The sequence below is a fragment of the Siniperca chuatsi genome, linkage group LG7 (genome assembly GCF_020085105.1).
Source record: "Siniperca chuatsi isolate FFG_IHB_CAS linkage group LG7, ASM2008510v1, whole genome shotgun sequence".
Classification (NCBI taxonomy): Eukaryota; Metazoa; Chordata; class Actinopteri; order Centrarchiformes; family Sinipercidae; genus Siniperca; species Siniperca chuatsi.
The window spans coordinates 30,958,803-30,975,271 of record NC_058048.1 but is presented as its reverse complement, the minus strand read 5'-3'; the positions used below and the strand labels follow the sequence as shown (position 1 = coordinate 30,975,271).

The 16,469-nt window shown below is 46.6% G+C and overlaps 2 protein-coding genes across 13 annotated transcripts in view; one reads left to right on the top strand and one right to left on the bottom strand.

Moving 5' to 3' along the window:
• Positions 1-1,483: 1,483 nt before the first annotated feature.
• Positions 1,484-9,276, bottom strand: LOC122879180 (integrin-linked kinase-associated serine/threonine phosphatase). Of its 5 annotated transcripts, none has more exons than XM_044202996.1 (10): positions 8,945-9,275; positions 7,956-8,129; positions 7,699-7,816; positions 7,491-7,597; positions 6,154-6,247; positions 4,898-4,985; positions 4,660-4,796; positions 4,196-4,315; positions 3,697-3,778; positions 1,484-1,719 (listed from the first exon to the last, which is right to left on the bottom strand). In XM_044202996.1, exons 1-10 carry the CDS (start codon positions 8,985-8,987, stop codon positions 1,579-1,581), a joined length of 1,104 nt encoding a protein of 367 aa, XP_044058931.1. In that variant the 5' UTR covers positions 8,988-9,275; the 3' UTR covers positions 1,484-1,578. The 5 variants fall into 5 exon arrangements, with proteins under 5 accessions (XP_044058931.1, XP_044058932.1, XP_044058933.1 ...); XM_044202997.1 differs by having other exon boundaries at positions 7,965-8,129; XM_044202998.1 differs by lacking the exon at positions 3,697-3,778 and having other exon boundaries at positions 8,945-9,276.
• Positions 9,277-9,809: 533 nt separating this feature from the next.
• Positions 9,810-16,469, top strand: part of LOC122879177 (latent-transforming growth factor beta-binding protein 4) — a 104,521-nt gene continuing 97,861 nt past the window's right edge. For 4 of the 8 annotated variants that reach the window (XM_044202985.1, XM_044202984.1, XM_044202981.1 and 1 more), the window contains exon 1: positions 9,810-10,707. In XM_044202985.1, the coding sequence (XP_044058920.1) occupies positions 10,481-10,707 (227 nt within the window). In that variant the 5' untranslated portion in view covers positions 9,810-10,480. The remainder of the gene's footprint in view (positions 10,708-16,469) is intronic. The other 4 variants (XM_044202987.1, XM_044202983.1, XM_044202979.1 and 1 more) reach the window with 2 other exon arrangements.

Genomic DNA, 16,469 nt, shown 5'->3' with positions numbered 1-16,469 from the left:
CCCAACAAATGACGACCCCTCGCGGTCCGGGTAGCATCGCTGCCAGGTGCTTCCTTACAGCCCCCCGTGACGACCCCTCCACCTGGGCTCCAGGTGTCCCTGTTTCACTGCGTCGCAGGTCTTGAGCTGAGACACATAACGCTGCCACTACAGCTACGTGTTGTAATTACCACCTTTAAAGTCACCGAACTGTAAATGTTTTTATATACATGTATTTATAATGATTTATTTGAATGTGTGTTATTTTCATATTGTTCCCACGTATTCATGAACACGCGTTTTAAAAGGTCAACGTACAGCGACGACGCTGGAGGCCAGTAAACTAATACTTTTGTATTGACGCTGTTTTTTCAGGTTTACAGCAAAATATTTAATTTTTCATCAGAATTTATTTCCTGACGGAGTTCAAGTTTCAGATTATTTGCAGAGCACGATCCCGACCAACGCGTGCTGAACAGAGACTTTAAAAAAGTAAGAAACACACACACACACACACACGCACACGCACGCACACACACACGCACACGCACACACGCACGCACACACACACGCACACACACACACGCACACACACACGCACACACACACGCACACACACACGCACACAGCTAATTAAACGCTGAACACTGAATACGCCAGATAGTACATGTGTGTATAAATACACCTGCCAAAGCAACACGTTGGTGAGATATTCCTGATTTAAGGGGTCGGGACTCCTCTCCTCTCCTTGTCTCTTCTCCTTGTGTCCTCTCCTCTCCTCGTCTCCTCGTCTCCTCTCCTCCTCGTCTCTTCTCCTCATCTCCTCTCTTCTCCTTGTCTCTTCTCCTTGTCTCCTCTTCTCTCCTTGTCTCCTCTCCTCATCTCCTCTCCTTTCCTTGTCTCTCCTCCTCGTCTCTTCTCCTCATCTCCTCTCTTCTCCTTGTCTCCTCTTCTCTCTTTGTCTCTTCTCCTCGTCTCCTCTCCTTTCCTTGTCTCTTCTCCTTGTCTCCTCTTCTCTCCTTGTCTCCTCTCCTCTCTCCTCTTCTCTCCTTGTCTCCTCTCCTCATCTCCTCTCTTCTCCTTGTCTCCTCTTCTCTCCTTGTCTCTTCTCCTCGTCTCGTCTCCACTCCTCGTCTCCTCTCCTCGTCTCCTCTCGTCTCCTCTCGTCTCCTCCTCTTGTCTCCTCCTCTCCTCTGTAAAGGGATTAAAGTCTTCCGAGCAGGCAGCAGTGACTCTTAACGTAAATCAGTCTACAGGTCAACCAATATGACTCAGTAATTCACAAGAAATAAAGCAAAGACTCAGTTTAATATGAATGTTTTTGTTTCACAACCCCTCAGATCTATTGGGGGCCCCCCCGACCCCCTCGGGGTGGGGGGGCCCGACCCCCCAGGGTCGCAGACCACCGCCGTGCCGTTAGTCCGTCGCAGTAAAGTGACGGCAGAGCGCGAAGAGCGATAAAGACACAAACACTCGGATCATTAAATCACTTCGACGGCAAAGATAAAGAAAAAGGGGTTTTATTGGAAAACAGACGAGACAGATCAGCCAGTGTGTGTGTGTGTGTGTGTGTGTGTGTGTGTGTGTGTGTGTGTGTGTTCAGAAGCCAATAGAAAGCAGGATCACAGTGACGTTGTCGGCACAGCCCCGCCTCACCGCCTCGCTGGCCAACTGCTGGCAAGCAGCTTCAAACCTCAGCTCCTCCTCCGTCAGCCCCGGCCTCTGCTCCACGCTCCCCTCCTGCAGGTGTAGGGGGGGGGGGGGGATATTTCCAGTTAACTACAACTCTTATTGTGGTACTTTTGTCCAGTCGGTAACTTCACGACATTAACTTAAAAGTTAATATTAATGGATTCATTCTTCTTCTTACTTCTGTTTTGGGGGATAATCACGTTTGAGTTTTGGAACTACAGTTCCCATGAAGCTTTGGGGGAAATAAGCTGAGGATCTTGAATGCAGCTGTGAGTGTTTTTATACATCGCTGGTTAATCATCTTGTAGAGAAACTGATGATTACACCTCTGTGACTGGATGTCTGCTGACAGCTGATCTCAGCTTCAGTGATATTCGTGTGATTTGTAGCTGCAGTTAAATCACATATTTAAATGTATGAAGTTGTAAATTGTCTTGTATTAATTTCAATATAAATGTTAATAGCAGACAAACAGGTGTGGAGCACACGCATAGCTGCATAACTACAGTTCCCATGAAGCTTCGGGGGAACTAAACTGGAAGTATACAGTGGTGTGAAAAAGTGTTTACCTTCCTGATTTCTTATTTTTTTGCATGTTTGTCACTTAAATGTTTCAGATCATCAAACTAATTTAAATATTAGTCAAAGATAACACAAGTAAACACAAAAAGCAGTTTTTAAATGAAGGTTGTTATTATTAAGGGAAAACAAAATCCAAACCTACATGGCCCTGTGTGAAAAAGTGATTGCCCCCTAAACCTAATAACTGGTTGCTCCACCCTTAGCAGCAACAACTGCAATCGAGCGTTTGCGATAACTTGCAGTGAGTCTTTTACAGCGCTGTGGAGGAGTTTTGGCCCACTCATCTTTGCAGAATTGTTGTAATTCAGCCACATTGGAGGGTTTTCGAGCATGAACTGCCTTTTTAAGGTCCTGCCACAGCATCTCAATAGGATTCAGGTCAGGACTTTGACTAGGCCGCTCCAAAGTCTTCATTTTGTTCTTCTTCAGCCATTCAGAGGTGGACTTGCTGGTGTGTTTTCGATCATTGTCCTGCTGCAGAACCCGAGTTCGCTTCAGCTTGAGGTCACGAACAGATGGCCGGACGTTCTCCTTCAGGAGTTTTTGGTAGACAGCAGAATTCATGGTTCCATTTATCACAGCAAGTCTTCCAGGTCCTGAAGCAGCAGAACAGCCTGAGACCATCACACCACCACCACCATATTTTACTGTTGGTATGATGTTCTTTTTCTGAAATGCGGTGTTACTTTTACGCCAGATGTAATGGGACACATACTTTCCAAAAAGTTCAACTTTTGTCTCGTCAGTTCACAGAGTATTTTCCCAAAAGTCTCGGGGATCATCAAGACTTTCTCCTGAAGGAGAACGTCCGGCCATCTGTTCGTGACCTCAAGCTGAAGCGAACTTGGGTTCTGCAGCAGGACAATGATCCAAAACACACCAGCAAGTCCACCTCTGAATGGCTGAAGAAGAACAAAATGAAGACTTTGGAGCGGCCTAGTCAAAGTCCTGACCTGAATCCTATTGAGACGCTGTGGCGTGACCTTAAAAAGGCAGTTCATGCTCGAAAACCCTCCGATGTGGCTGAATTACAACTATTCTGCAAAGATGAGTGGGCCGAAACTCCTCCACAGCGCTGTAAAAGACTCACTGCAAGTTATCGCAAACGCTTGATTGCAGTTGTTGCTGCTAAGGGTGGAGCAGCCAGTTATTAGGTTTAGGGGGCAATCGCTTTTTCACACAGGGCCATGTAGGTTTGGATTTCTCAACAGCTGTAGCCTCAAAATGCTTAGAAGGTATGAAAATTACAAATCCACGTGAAATTTCACCAAGGAAAAACTAAAATGTCTTTTTACCAAAAATCTAAACCAGGTGACAAACTGAACGCTGCTGGGAACTCGCTGACATCACTAAAAAAGGTCAAGAAACACAAGCAGCCGGACGATCGGGAAAACTGAGCGCACACAACTGCAGTAAGTTCGCTAGATCAAAGCTGTAATCAACCTGCAGGACGCTGAGGACGAACTTCACAGCTTCATCAGCAGAAAACACTTTGAACAAACCGTCACAGGCCAGGATGATAAACCTACAGACACACAGAGGACAAACGTCAGCAGCAGCAACTTCCTGCAGTTTCTGCTGGTTGCCTGGCAACTGCTCGCAGCCAGGAAATAGTCATAATATAACGTGTTCATCAGTGAGCTTTAGAGGTGGAGTTTAGTACCTTTGGACAGAGCCAGGCTAGCTGTTTCCCTCTGTTTCCAGTCTTTATGCTAAGCTAAGCTAACCAGCTGCTGGCTGTAGCTTCATATTTTACTGTAAAGACACGAGAGTGGCGTCAATCTGAACATGTGACTCTCAGAGAGAAAGAGAAGAAGAACTATTCTGATCAGCTGAGCTGCCGCCATCAGAGAACGAGGATGACTCTTGAGAGGGAAGAACGTCTCATTTCGCATTTCGATGATTGATTTCTAACCAATCAGCAGTGACGGTCTATTCTTGCCTGTCATTGGCTGTGAGCTGACACCTCCTCAGGTCGGGGGACGAAATGACTCCGCAGCGTTTGTACTGACCGTCTCCGATAGAGCGAGACACCTCGAGGACACCCAGCACCCTGCCGTCCCTGCAACACGCACACACAGTTAAACGTTAGCTTAGTCGATCAGCAGAGCATTTGTCTTTGTGATTATAAACTGAACAGTTGGCAGCAACGAACTTACAAATTCATCCGCGGGAATAAAACAAAAACAAGCAAAAAAATAAACAGATTCATTAATAATAGACAAATAAAAAGCCGAGTGTACTTTAATTCAGACTCGTTTTCTTATCAAACGCGGGGTCAGAAGTCGATCCCTTATGGCTAATCAGAAATTACCTCACATATCCTAAATATTATCAATCTTAAGCTGCTAACAAGAAATGCTGATGAAGTTTAGACTCCTTCAGACCTGGTCCCTGCTTGCGTACCTGACGGAGCCTCCTGCTCTCTGGATCCTCATCCTCTCCTCGTAGATGGTCGGGTTGTGTTCTTTACTGAGAGCCAGAGTCACCGACCTCCTCCGTCCGTCCGCTCCTCCTGTCGCCTCCGTCCGACACAGCACCGCCTGGAGACACGGACGGAGACAAACGATGCGTTGAGAAACACCTCCGGTGGACGCAACGTGTTATTCTGGGAATGATAAGCTGAATTAAATCCCGGCGTTACCCTGCTGTCTCCCAGGTTGGCCACGTACACCGTGTCGTCCACCACCAGCACACAGGTGGCCGTGGTGCCGTCCTTCCACGCTGGTTTCCTGTTTCACAACGCACAGAGAGAAGAGACGAAACACCTGAGGCTGCACCTAAACGTCAACTTTACAGCGTCTCCTACTCTACATCAGGGCTGCTCAAAGTCTGACGCTGTGGCAACTATGGGGGATATAAACAGGAAGTGTACTGTTGCCATGGATTCACTTAGTTATCGGACGCCAACAGACTCAACAAACTGATCCGTAAGGCCGGTGACATTGTGGGGGTGGAGCTGGACTCTCTGGCGGTGGTGTCAGAGAGGAGGATGCTGGGTAAACTACACGCCATCTCGGACAGCGTCTCCCACCCGCTCCATGACGCGCTGGTCAAACAAAGGAGCACCTTCAGCGGAAGACTCATCCCCCCACAATGCACCACAGAGCGCCACAGGAAGTCATTCCTGCCTGTGGCCATCGGACTCTTTAACTCCTCCCTCTAAGTGTCAGTCTGTATGACCCGAAGTCACTAAACTGGACACTGATCATTACATCTCCGCCATAATTAATAATAATTGTGCAATAGTCTGTGTACTACTCCCGTGCAATATTAGTTTTCCCATGTTAGTTTTTCTTATTTATTGTATTGATATTATATACCTCCATTACTCTCGACAGTACATGCACCTCCGCTTATTACTATACCTAATTACATATTTGGTGACACTGTATTTTATACTGTACTTTCATCATCAACCAGTAAACCCACTTGGTACTCGACACTTAGTTTATCTTATACTTATACCGACCTGATACTTAATTTATTTTCTGACCTGTTTTATAGTGTTTATATTGTATCATATTGATTTGCTAGCACTTTCTCCTGTGTGCGCTGACGTAAAGGCGAGCTGCTGTAACAAAGAGTTTCCCTTCGGGGATCAATGAAGTATTTCTGATTCTGATTCTGATCTGTGAGCTACACATTCAGCCATGTTTTTCAGCCTGTATTTGTTCACATTTTGTCAACTAGTCCCCATTAAAGCAGCCGAACCAGCAGTCAGCAGCTCCTGTCTGCAGTGGACCCGTGGACGGACAGACAGCTGTCTCTGGATCACTCTGAGACTGAAGGAAACTTAAAAACAGGAGGATTCTCGGGCAGGTTCTGCAGCGTCTTTCTTCTCTGATTTCTAACTGTCACGCTCACTGTACAGCGTTTGTTTTCCCGCTGCAGTCTTACTGGCTGGACGCTGTCTTCAGAAAGTCTTCATCTGTCTGACGGAAAGTGTCCAGGAGACATTTCTTGATCAGCTTGTCCACATTCCCCGTTTCTCCTGAAAGAGACGACACATTTGAACCATTAAGGAGGCAGCGTTGCTCATATTTCCACAGCTGTTCCTTCCTGAAAACACCTCAAAAGACAAACAAACAGGGACAGGAACAAAGAATCTGCACACTTTCTGAAGAAAGACCTCAACAATAGATCATTTAATACACAGCAGAACGACTGCACGTCAGCGCTGGATGTTAATATGGATCTCCACATATCAAACCAAACTAAATATAAATATAATAATGTTCCACTGCAACTCTTCACACGAGCACTAACGTAACTAACTTTGGTAGCGTTTAATCACAGTTACTTGAAATATTTAATTTGCACAACAGACCAGACAAAAGTTCTCATTATGCAGAAGAATATATATTATATTGTTATTATTATAATTATTGATGCATTAATGTGTTCATCACTTTAATGTTGCAGCTTTATATATACTGCTGGGTAGTTTAATCTGTAATAATACATCACAATCTATTAGTTTATTCATGTGTTAATAAATCTGCAAAGTAACTAAAGCTGTCAAATAATGCAGTGAAGTAAAAAGTATAATATTTCCCTCTGTCTGACAACTTTATGGAAAGGATCCTACAGAGACAGACCTTTTTGTTTAACCAGAAACAGCCGTTTTATCGCTCTCGCTCGCCACCAGACTCCATTGAAAATAACAAAGTATAATATTTCCCTCTGAGATGTCGTGGGGTAGAAGATGAAGGTAGCAGAAAATGGAAATACTCAAGTAAAGTACAAGTACCTCAGATTTCTGCTTAAAGGAGCTGTACGTGACATTCACTGCCACTAAACGTCGCACTAGAGCACCGGCATCTCACACCAAAAAACGGGCGCTACGGCGCACCAGACTCCATTGAAAATAACGGTAATTTTACTTCATCGTTAAACACACTTCGTTCAAGCTCGACAGAAACCAAATAAAACTCACCAAAACCATCTTTGTTAGTCTCTCCACTGTTCCAACAATCAGCAACTCTGGTTTGGTCGAAATGAACCCTTAATTCACGAGATTCAAGAGAAAAGAACCAGCCGTTACATCCTCACAGCTCGCACGCACTAACAAGAGCGCGGCCAGACCGGCGACCACTAAATCTTTACTTAGCAAACAGTGGTTTGCTGCTATATTCATGTTCAGAAGCACAGTACTTGAGCTGCTTTCCTCCGCTGCCAAAGATGGATGCTGGTCGAGTGATAATTAAAAGGTAGACCGTCCCTTTAAAACTCACCGCTGGGGAACTTCTTGGCCAGAATTTGGTGAAGGTGCTCCGCGGCGAATCGAGAGGCTCGAGCTCCTCCGTGACCGTCAAACACCGCGAAGTACGAAACACGAGACCTGCGGGACACATCGGAGAGACACACGTCAGAGACACGCCCTCCCGCCCTCCCTCCCTCCGCGGATGACTTCCTGTTGGGACGGCTGCTGGTTGGACGTACACTTGTCCTGGCAGAGCGGACAGACAGACGCTCATGTCCGGCAGCAGCACGTGAGCGTCCTGCATCTCCTCCCGCTCGCCGCGCCTCGCCGCCACGTAGCCTCTCAGCACCGGGAGGCCTGGACGACAACACACACACACACACACACACACACACACTCTTCATCTCTACAGGCCTTATTTCCGTCGACTCAGCGTCTAAGAGCTTTGATTCGAGAGGGAAAAGCAAACAAACGTTGTGGTGGAAGAGCTGAAAACCTTCTTTACAAACTTTCTTGATCTTCCCCCGCTCCTCCTCCTCCTCCTCCTCCTCTTTTTTATCAGCGTGACCCTCGGCATCTTCTCGTTTACGTTTTAATCTCTCCTCCTCCTCCTCCTCCTCCTCTTCTTCTTCTTCTTTGGTGGACCGCGGTCGAGCTGCTGAAACCGGACCTGAGGAAGAATCAAACCAAACACACAACGAAGCAACGAAAAGCTTCATGACGGAGAGGAAATCCAGAATTTTAAAAAAGTAGAAAAGACAAACCCTCGGCTAGTGAAACATTAATAGAAGAGGACAATACATTTTTAATTTATTTTATTAGCTGATTAGCGGTAAAAAAAACAAAAACAATAACAGTTTGGAGAAGTTAAAAGATAAGATAAACCTTTTTTAAGTTCAGATAAACAGAGAAAAGCATCTATTATAACCAGAATAATATATAATGTGATTAAGTAATGATACTTACTGCATTAATATAGAAATATGCAGCAGTAGTAGTACACTATAAAAATATAAAAATAATAATAATGTAGTAACTTGTACTATATTACCACATTTCACCTTATATATATATATATATATTATTTGTTTATATCCCACACTATATTAATATGTCATACTGTTTTATTACATCCTATATTTCTATATTAATACAGACAAACACATATTATATATATTTTTATTCTGGTGTTTACATTTACTCTGCTGTTAATCACACACTCATTAAAGTTTAACTGCTGTTGTAAAGTTTAGATTTTGCATCTCATTTACTTCTGATTATTTTACTTTTCTCTGTTTATCTGAACGTATTTCTGCCTCTGTGCTGCACCTGAAGGTGCAGGTGCAGGTACAGGTGAGCGCACCAGCACACAGGAGGGGACGGGGGATAACTGGTGTTACTGGTAATTTGTCTCCATCATCAATGTTGTCCCATTAAAAGCATTAAAAGTCATTAAAATCTGACCGGTGATTCATCTCGACTCACCGGAGGTCTGCGTGGGTTCCGGCAGGTCGCCGAAAAGATCCATTCCGCTCGGTTAGCTCCGGTGCTAGCCACCTAGCTAACTAACCTAGCTGCCGGGGCGAGCTAACGCTAGTTAGCTACCTGTCTGCCTGCCTGTTCAGCTCAGCGTGTATGAGTGTAAGCTAACAGAGTCGGCTGGCGGGTCAAACTCCTCTAACAGTCCGCCCTTTATACACTTTATTTACTTTAAACGCGGAAACGTTGACCGTTAGCTGCAGCTAGAAGGCTAGCTTAGCTCTCGGCTACTAGCATAACGGTTAGCGACAACGTCGAAGACCACTTCCGGTCGCGGCCTTCAAAATAAAAGCCCCCACTAGGCTATGAAGAGAAGCCATAGAAAAAAAAATAAAATACTCAAAGCAGTATGTTTTAAATTAGTGTGAATAAACCTTATAATATTTAATAAGCAGTTAATATTTTAACATGTTAAGGGTTGTTTTTGTTTTTTTTACAGCTTGTGCTGTTGACAGTGATGAAAAGTCACTAAGCAGGCCTAAATTTACAGAAATACTGTACTTAAGTATAATTTTGAGGTACTTTCTACTTCTACTCCACTACATCTCAGAAGGAAATACTGTACTTTTACTGCAAAACATTAATCTGGCAGCTTTAGTTACCACTCACCATTCAGACTGAGATTTTACTAAGAAACATATGGAAATAAGCTCCAAAGACTTCACTTATTTTATAAATAAAGGTGTGTCTTTAATCTCAACATGACGGCTTTCCTATTTAATTAAACAGTTTCCATTTAGGGAATAAATAAATAAGGAAAGAAGAGTCTGTTTTAAAAGCCTCCAAGCACTTTATTCAGTCAGCAGACAAAACATAATAAATAATACATAAGAGGAAAAAAAAGCAAGTTTATAAGTTAAAAGTAAAATATTGATCAGTGATACTGCAGCTTGTGAAAACGTACGTACATTTGTAAGTTTAGCTGGTTTCTTTTGGCTGTCGAGGGGAAATAATTGTTGTAAATCAACTTTAGTAAATTTCCTCCGATGATAACAAAGTGTTTTTTGTTTTGTTTTGTTTTTTTGTTTGGACTTATTTACGTCAAACCAAACAGCACACGTTCAAAACATCAGACAACATCCAGGAAGTGCGATCAACAGCAAAAAAACACTGATATGAATATTTTACAGCAAAATCCACTTTAACAAAAAGCTCATCTGTCATCAGGAGACTTTTAAATGACTTTAAGTAGAGGCACCGCCTTCCCTTCCCTCCTGGGCTCCTATTGGCTGTTCAGACGCTCTGTCTGCCGTCAGCCAATAGCAGCCGAGTAGCTGCCATTCTCGGCTCCTATTGGCCGACAGCAGAATAAAGCCAGTGGTTCGTGTTGAAGCTGTGAACTCTTGATAAGTCAGATGTCCGACACGCGCAGTGAACCTGAAACTCACGCAATGACTTTCCCTCTGTTGTGATTTTTATTTTTTATTCCGCAAATTAAAATATTTACTTTCTCCGACTTTCTGTCCGCTCTTTGAACCCAACATGCGGCTGAGTCTCTGGTGCGTTTGGACGAGCTGGATTTTAACTCTTCACACCGCAGCTCAGCATCCTCCTGCCCGGGAGGAGGGAGGGGTGCAGCGCCGGGACAGGGACCGGGAAGGCGTGCGGACCGGGCTGCGGAGGCAGAGCGCCGGCAGACCCGCGCCGCTGCGGCTGGACGCCGGGGGAGCCGGGGAGAAGCCCGGCGGCAGGAGAGCAGCTCTGACCGGGTGAGCTGCAGAGACACTGAGGCTTATTTACAGCGGTGTGCAAAAGTGTTTGCCCCCTTCCTGATTTCTTACTTTTTTGCATGTTTGTCACTTAAAAGTTTCAGATCATCAAACAAATTTAAAATATAAGTCAAAGATAACACAAGTAAACACAAAATGCAGTTTTTAAATGAAGGTTGTTATTATTAAGGGAAAACTAAATCCAAACCTACATGGCCCTGTGTGAAAAAGTGATCGCCCCCTAAACCTAATAACTGGTTGCTCCACCCTTAGCAGCAACAACTGCAACCAAGTGTTTGCGATAACTTGCAGTGAGTCTTTTACAGCTGTGGAGGAAGTTTCGGCCCACTCATCTTTGCAGAATTGTTGTAATTCAGCCACATTGGAGGGTTTTCGAGCATGAACTGCCTTTTAAGGTCATGCCACAGCATCTCAATAGGATTCAGGTCAGGACTTTGACTAGGCCGCTCCAAAGTCTTCATTTTGTTCTTCTTCAGCCATTCAGAGGTGGACTTGCTGGTGTGTTTTGGATCATTGTCCTGCTGCAGAACCCGAGTTCGCTTCAGCTTGAGGTCACGAACAGACGGCCGGACGTTCTCCTTCAGGAGTTTTTGGTCGACGGCAGAATTCATGGTTCCATTTATCACAGCAAGTCTTCCAGGTCCTGAAGCAGCAAAACAGCCCCAGACCATCACACTACCACCACCATATTTTACTGTTGGTATGATGTTCTTTTTCTGAAATGCGGCGTTACTTTCCGCCAGATGTAATGGGACACACACCTTCCAAAAAGTTCAACTTTTGACGCTTGGTTGCAGTTGTTGCTGCTAAGGGTGGAGCAACCAGTTATTAGGTTTAGGGGGCAATCACTTTTTCACACAGGGCCATGTAGGTTTGGATTTTGTTTTCCCTTAATAATAACAACCTTCATTTAAAAACTGCATTTTGTGTTTACTCGTGTTATCTTCGACTAATATTTAAATTTGTTTGATGATCTGAAACATTTAAATGTGACAAACATGCAAAAAAATAAGAAAACAGGAAGGAGGAAACACTTTTTCACACCGCTGTGTGTACTTGAGCTCCGTGCGTGTTGTGTAGTTTACATAATTGGCTGTTAAAGCCGGAGAAAACAGACAGGAGCCTGGTTGCAATCAGTGCGAACACACCTGACTTATATTCACACTCTCTGTAAAAACTCATGTACAGTTCTGACGCCAACAGGTCGCCATTTCCCCCTCAGTCAGGTCTTCCAGGTGTGGCGGGACAGTCTGTCTGCAGAGCGTCTTACAGGATGTGTTTATTTACAAATAATATTATACTACTTGTTGCCGTGAAACAGAAGTGCTTCATATTTACAGTGCAAACACCTGAGCTGCTGCAGCTCTGAAGTGAAGGTGGTGCAGGTGCGGATACAGGTGGTGCAAACTGCTCCCAGGTAAAAACCCGCCTCATGCAACACGAGTCACGTGAGCGGCAACACGTGCGTATTTCACCTGGACGTGATCCTCCGGTCTTCAGTGCGTGTGTGTAACCATAAAGCATCCGACCAATCAGCATCTGTCAGGTGTGTCGGACCTCAGGAATGTGTGACATACTGTGTGTGTGTGTGCGTGTGCGTGTGTGCGTGTGCGTGCGCGTGTGCGTGTGCGTGTGCGTGTGCGTGTGTGTGTGTGTGTGTGTGCGCGTGTGCGTGTGTGTGTGTGTGTGTAAGCAGCATCAAGTGCAAATCTGACTGACGGTCAAGTGATGGATGCAAAGTCAACACACACACTAAAACACACTAATCCTAAACCCTGTGAACTGACGTGTGTGCGTGTGTGCGCGTGTGTGTGTGTGTGTGTGTGTGTGTGTGTGTGTGTGTGTGTGTGTGTGTGTGTAAACAGAGGTAGGATGTAGTTTTGTGTCAGTGTGTGAAAAGAGGAAAGAGTCCTTCTTCGACTTCAAAGTGCCGTTAGACTGTTAAACACACACACACACACACACACACACACACACTCTCTGGTCTTGTTTTTGTGTCCCTGTGAGGACCGGCTCTGCTCAGGGGACCGTGGCGGTTTAACGGCCCCTCAGACTCGCGATAAACCCACCGTCAGGTGACGAGTGCCTGCGCTGGTGTGTCGGCCTCATTGCGTTCATGGAGTTTAGCGAACTCGCGTACCTGCAGCCCGGCGGTGCGTTAACGTGTCGGCCTCACGTCTGAATGACTTTGGTGTGACCTGAAACATTTCTAACATGGCGGCAGCGGCACGGCGAGCAGCGAGGGGGCGGCCGGTTTACCAGTTATCATAACAGCTGATTAGTTTCCTGTCGGTCCCGTGAATGGACTAGTCCTTTCAGCACTAGGCTTGTTTTGTAGTTTTTTAGTTGGTTTTGTTTCTACATCAGATCAGCGAACAGAGAAGAAGAAGTTTTATATTGATCCGACCTGTAGTCCGTCCTGTAGTCTGACCCGGAGTCCGCCCTGTAGTCCGCCCTGGAGTCTGACCTGTAGTCGGACCTGTAGTCCGTCCTGTAAACCGGAGTCCGACTTGTCGTCGGACCTGTAGTCCGCCCTGTAGTCCGCCCTGGAGTCTGACCTGGAGTCCACCCTGTGAACCGGAGTCGGACCTGTTGTCCCCCCTGTTGTCCCCCCTGTTGTCCACCTGTAGTCTGACCTGTAGTCCAACATGTAGTCCGCCCTGTTGTCTGACCCAGAGTCCGCCCTGTTGTCCCCCCTGTAGTCTGACCTGTAGTCCACCTGTAGTCAGACCTGTAGTCCAACATGTAGTCCGTCCTGTGAACCGGAGTCGGACCTGTTGTCCCCCCAGTTGTCCCCCCTGTTGTCCGCCTGTAGTCTGACCTGTAGTCCAACATGTAGTCCGTCCTGTGAACCGGAGTCGGACCTGTTGTCCCCCCAGTTGTCCCCCTGTTGTCCGCCTGTAGTCCGTCCTGTTGTCCGTCCTGAGTCCGACTTGTCGTCGGACCTGTAGTCCGCCCTGTGAACCGGAGTCGGACCTGTAGTCCAACATGTAGTCCGTCCTGTGAACCGGAGTCGGACCTGTTGTCCCCCCTGTTGTCCGCCTGTAGTCTGACCTGTAGTCCAACATGTAGTCCGCCCTGTTGTCTGACCCAGAGTCCGCCCTGTTGTCCCCCCTGTAGTCTGACCTGTAGTCCACCCGGAGTCAGACCTGTAGTCCAACATGTAGTCCGTCCTGTGAACCGGAGTCGGACCTGTTGTCCCCCCTGTAGTCGGACCTGTAGTCCAACATGTAGTCCGTCCTGTGAACCGGAGTCGGACCTGTTGTCCCCCTGTTGTCCCCCCTGATGTCTGACCCGGAGTCATGAAGTGAAGCTTCCTCTGCCAGCTTCTGTTTCCGTCTGGAGGATCTGTGGGAGACAGACGGCTCCGTGTGCTGCGGGAAGAAGAAAGGAGGAAGTTTTATTTGAAGTCGGAGGAGCTGAGAGCGGAGGCGAACACAGACGGCGAGCACAACAACAGCTCGTCTGTGGAGGACTTAAAGGACCGAACCGGACAAAAGCAAGACTTTACTCAAGTACTCACTTACATAAGAACAAATGTGAGGCACTTGCACTTTTTACAACTTTCTACTCCACAACATCTCAGAGGGAAATACTGTTTTTTGTTCTTTGTACGTCGCTGCATTTCTCTGACGGCTTTAGTGACTTTAGTAATTAAGATTTTTACACATAAAAGAGTTTATAAAATCTGATGTTTTGCTACAAATTAAACAGTTTATACGAGTTCAGCTGAAACGATTAGTGATATTTTCCATTTTTCCTGTAAAATCACTTCCTGGCTGCAGCTTCTCAGATGACTGTAATGTTTGTTAATAACGTCGAGCTTCGGGCTGTCGGTCGGACACGACGACGCGGCGAAGGCGTCGCTTCGGGGCTCTGGGTCGTCGTGACGGCGTTTCTCGCCGTTTTCACGAGTTTTACAAACCGATCGATCGATGGAGAAAAGAATCGGCAGATGTCATACAACAGAATCACACACTTTCACTGCAGCAACGGATCTGAATACTTCCTCCGCCGCTGATTAAAAAAGTTACTTTTGATGACAAAAACTATGATGAAATGTAACTTTTTTATCAATTAATAGAAGCTAAACCGTGATGCGAAGACGGACAAATGAACTAATAACAGTTTTAATGCAAAATGCAGCCGAAAAACTTCTGTTTTACCTGTTTTTTATTTCTGAACTAAATTCATGGAAACACAACAGCTGGGACAAGCCATGAAAAACCACGCAGGCGTTTGTAGGAAGGTAAGCTAACGTTAGCATAACGTTATCGCGTGGATGTGATGTTAACGTTAGTCGGCCATCTTTCATGTTGCCGTCAGAGGGTTGCTCCAGATGTTCACTAAAGGAAAATCACTACGTTATCCGACATTTTGGCTTCTCAGCGGCGTTTTGGTGAATCGGCTTCTGAATGATCAGCTGGAGAAAACGGGTAGCTGTGCTAATGCTAATGCTAATGCTAATGCTAGCACGTTCAGCTCAAACCGAAGGCGGGAGACATGAAAGTTATTTTTTATCCGTTTTGCATCTTTTTAAAGGTGTTTTCATGATCACACAGGCGTTTTAATGTTGGACGAAACCGACTTTTAAATCCAGTGTTTCCACAGACTGAGCTCAGCTCTTCAGCAGCAGAACTACAAACATGGCTGCCGCTGTACATGAGCTGTTTGCACCTCCTCCATTCCTCTCTCCTCTCCTCGCTCTTCAGCAGAGACGAGACGAGGAGGCACAACAATAAAGAAATGAGAGGAGCTCGCCTGTAACCACGGTGACTCCTCGTCTCCTCTCCTCTCCTCGCTCCTCTCTCCTCTCCTCGCCTGTAACCACGGTGACTCCTCTCTCCTCTCCTCTCCTCGCTCCTCTCTCTCTCTCTCGCCTGTAACCACGGTGACTCCTCTCTCCTCTCCTCTCCTCGCTCCTCTCTCCTCTCCTCGCCTGTAACCACGGTGACTCCTCTCTCCTCTCCTCTCCTCTCTCCTCTCTCCTCTCCTCGCCTGTAACCACGGTGGACTCCTCTCTCTCTCCTCTCTCCGCTCCTCTCTCCTCTCCTCGCCTGTAACCACGGTGACTCCTCGTCTCCTCTCCTCTCCTCGCTCCTCTCTCTCTCTCGCCTGTAACCACGGTGACTCTCTCTCTCTCCTCTCTCTCCTCGCTCCTCTCTCCTCTCCTCGCCTGTAACCACGGTGACTCCTCTCTCCTCTCCTCTCTCTCTCCTCTCTCTCCTCTCCTCGCCTGTAACCACGGTGACTCCTCGTCTCCTCTCCTCTCCTCGCTCCTCTCTCCTCTCCTCGCCTGTAACCACGGTGACTCCTCTCTCCTCTCCTCTCCTCGCTCCTCTCTCCTCTCCTCGCCTGTAACCACGGTGACTCCTCTCTCCTCTCCTCTCCTCGCTCCTCTCTCCTCTCCTCGCCTGTAACCACGGTGACTCCTCTCTCCTCTCCTCGCCTGTAACCACGGTGACTCCTCGTCTCCTCTCTCCTCTCCTCTCCTCGCCTGTAACCACGGTGACTCCTCTCTCCTCTCCTCTCCTTGCCTGTAACCACGGTGACTCCTCGTCTCCTCTCTTCTCTCCTCTCTCCTCTCTCCTCTCTCCTCTCCTCTCTCCTCTCTCCTCTCTCGCCTGTAACCACGGTGACTCCTCTCTCCTCTCCTCTCCTTGCCTGTAACCACGGTGACTCCTCGTCTCCTCTCTTCTCTCCTCTCCTCTCTCTCTCTCTCTCTCTTCGCCTGTAACCAC

Bases quoted from the DNA above. Each gene is read 5' to 3' on its own strand.
- LOC122879180 (XM_044202996.1), bottom strand. From the start codon at position 8,987: ATGGATCTTTTCGGCGACCTGCCGGAACCCACGCAGACCTCCG. The intron at 7,598-7,698 runs GTACGTCCAACC...TGTGTCCCGCAG, and splicing joins TCCGCTCTGCCAGGACAAGT to GTCTCGTGTTTCGTACTTCG. The intron at 4,797-4,897 runs GTAACGCCGGGA...CCGTGTCTCCAG, and splicing joins CCAACCTGGGAGACAGCAGG to GCGGTGCTGTGTCGGACGGA.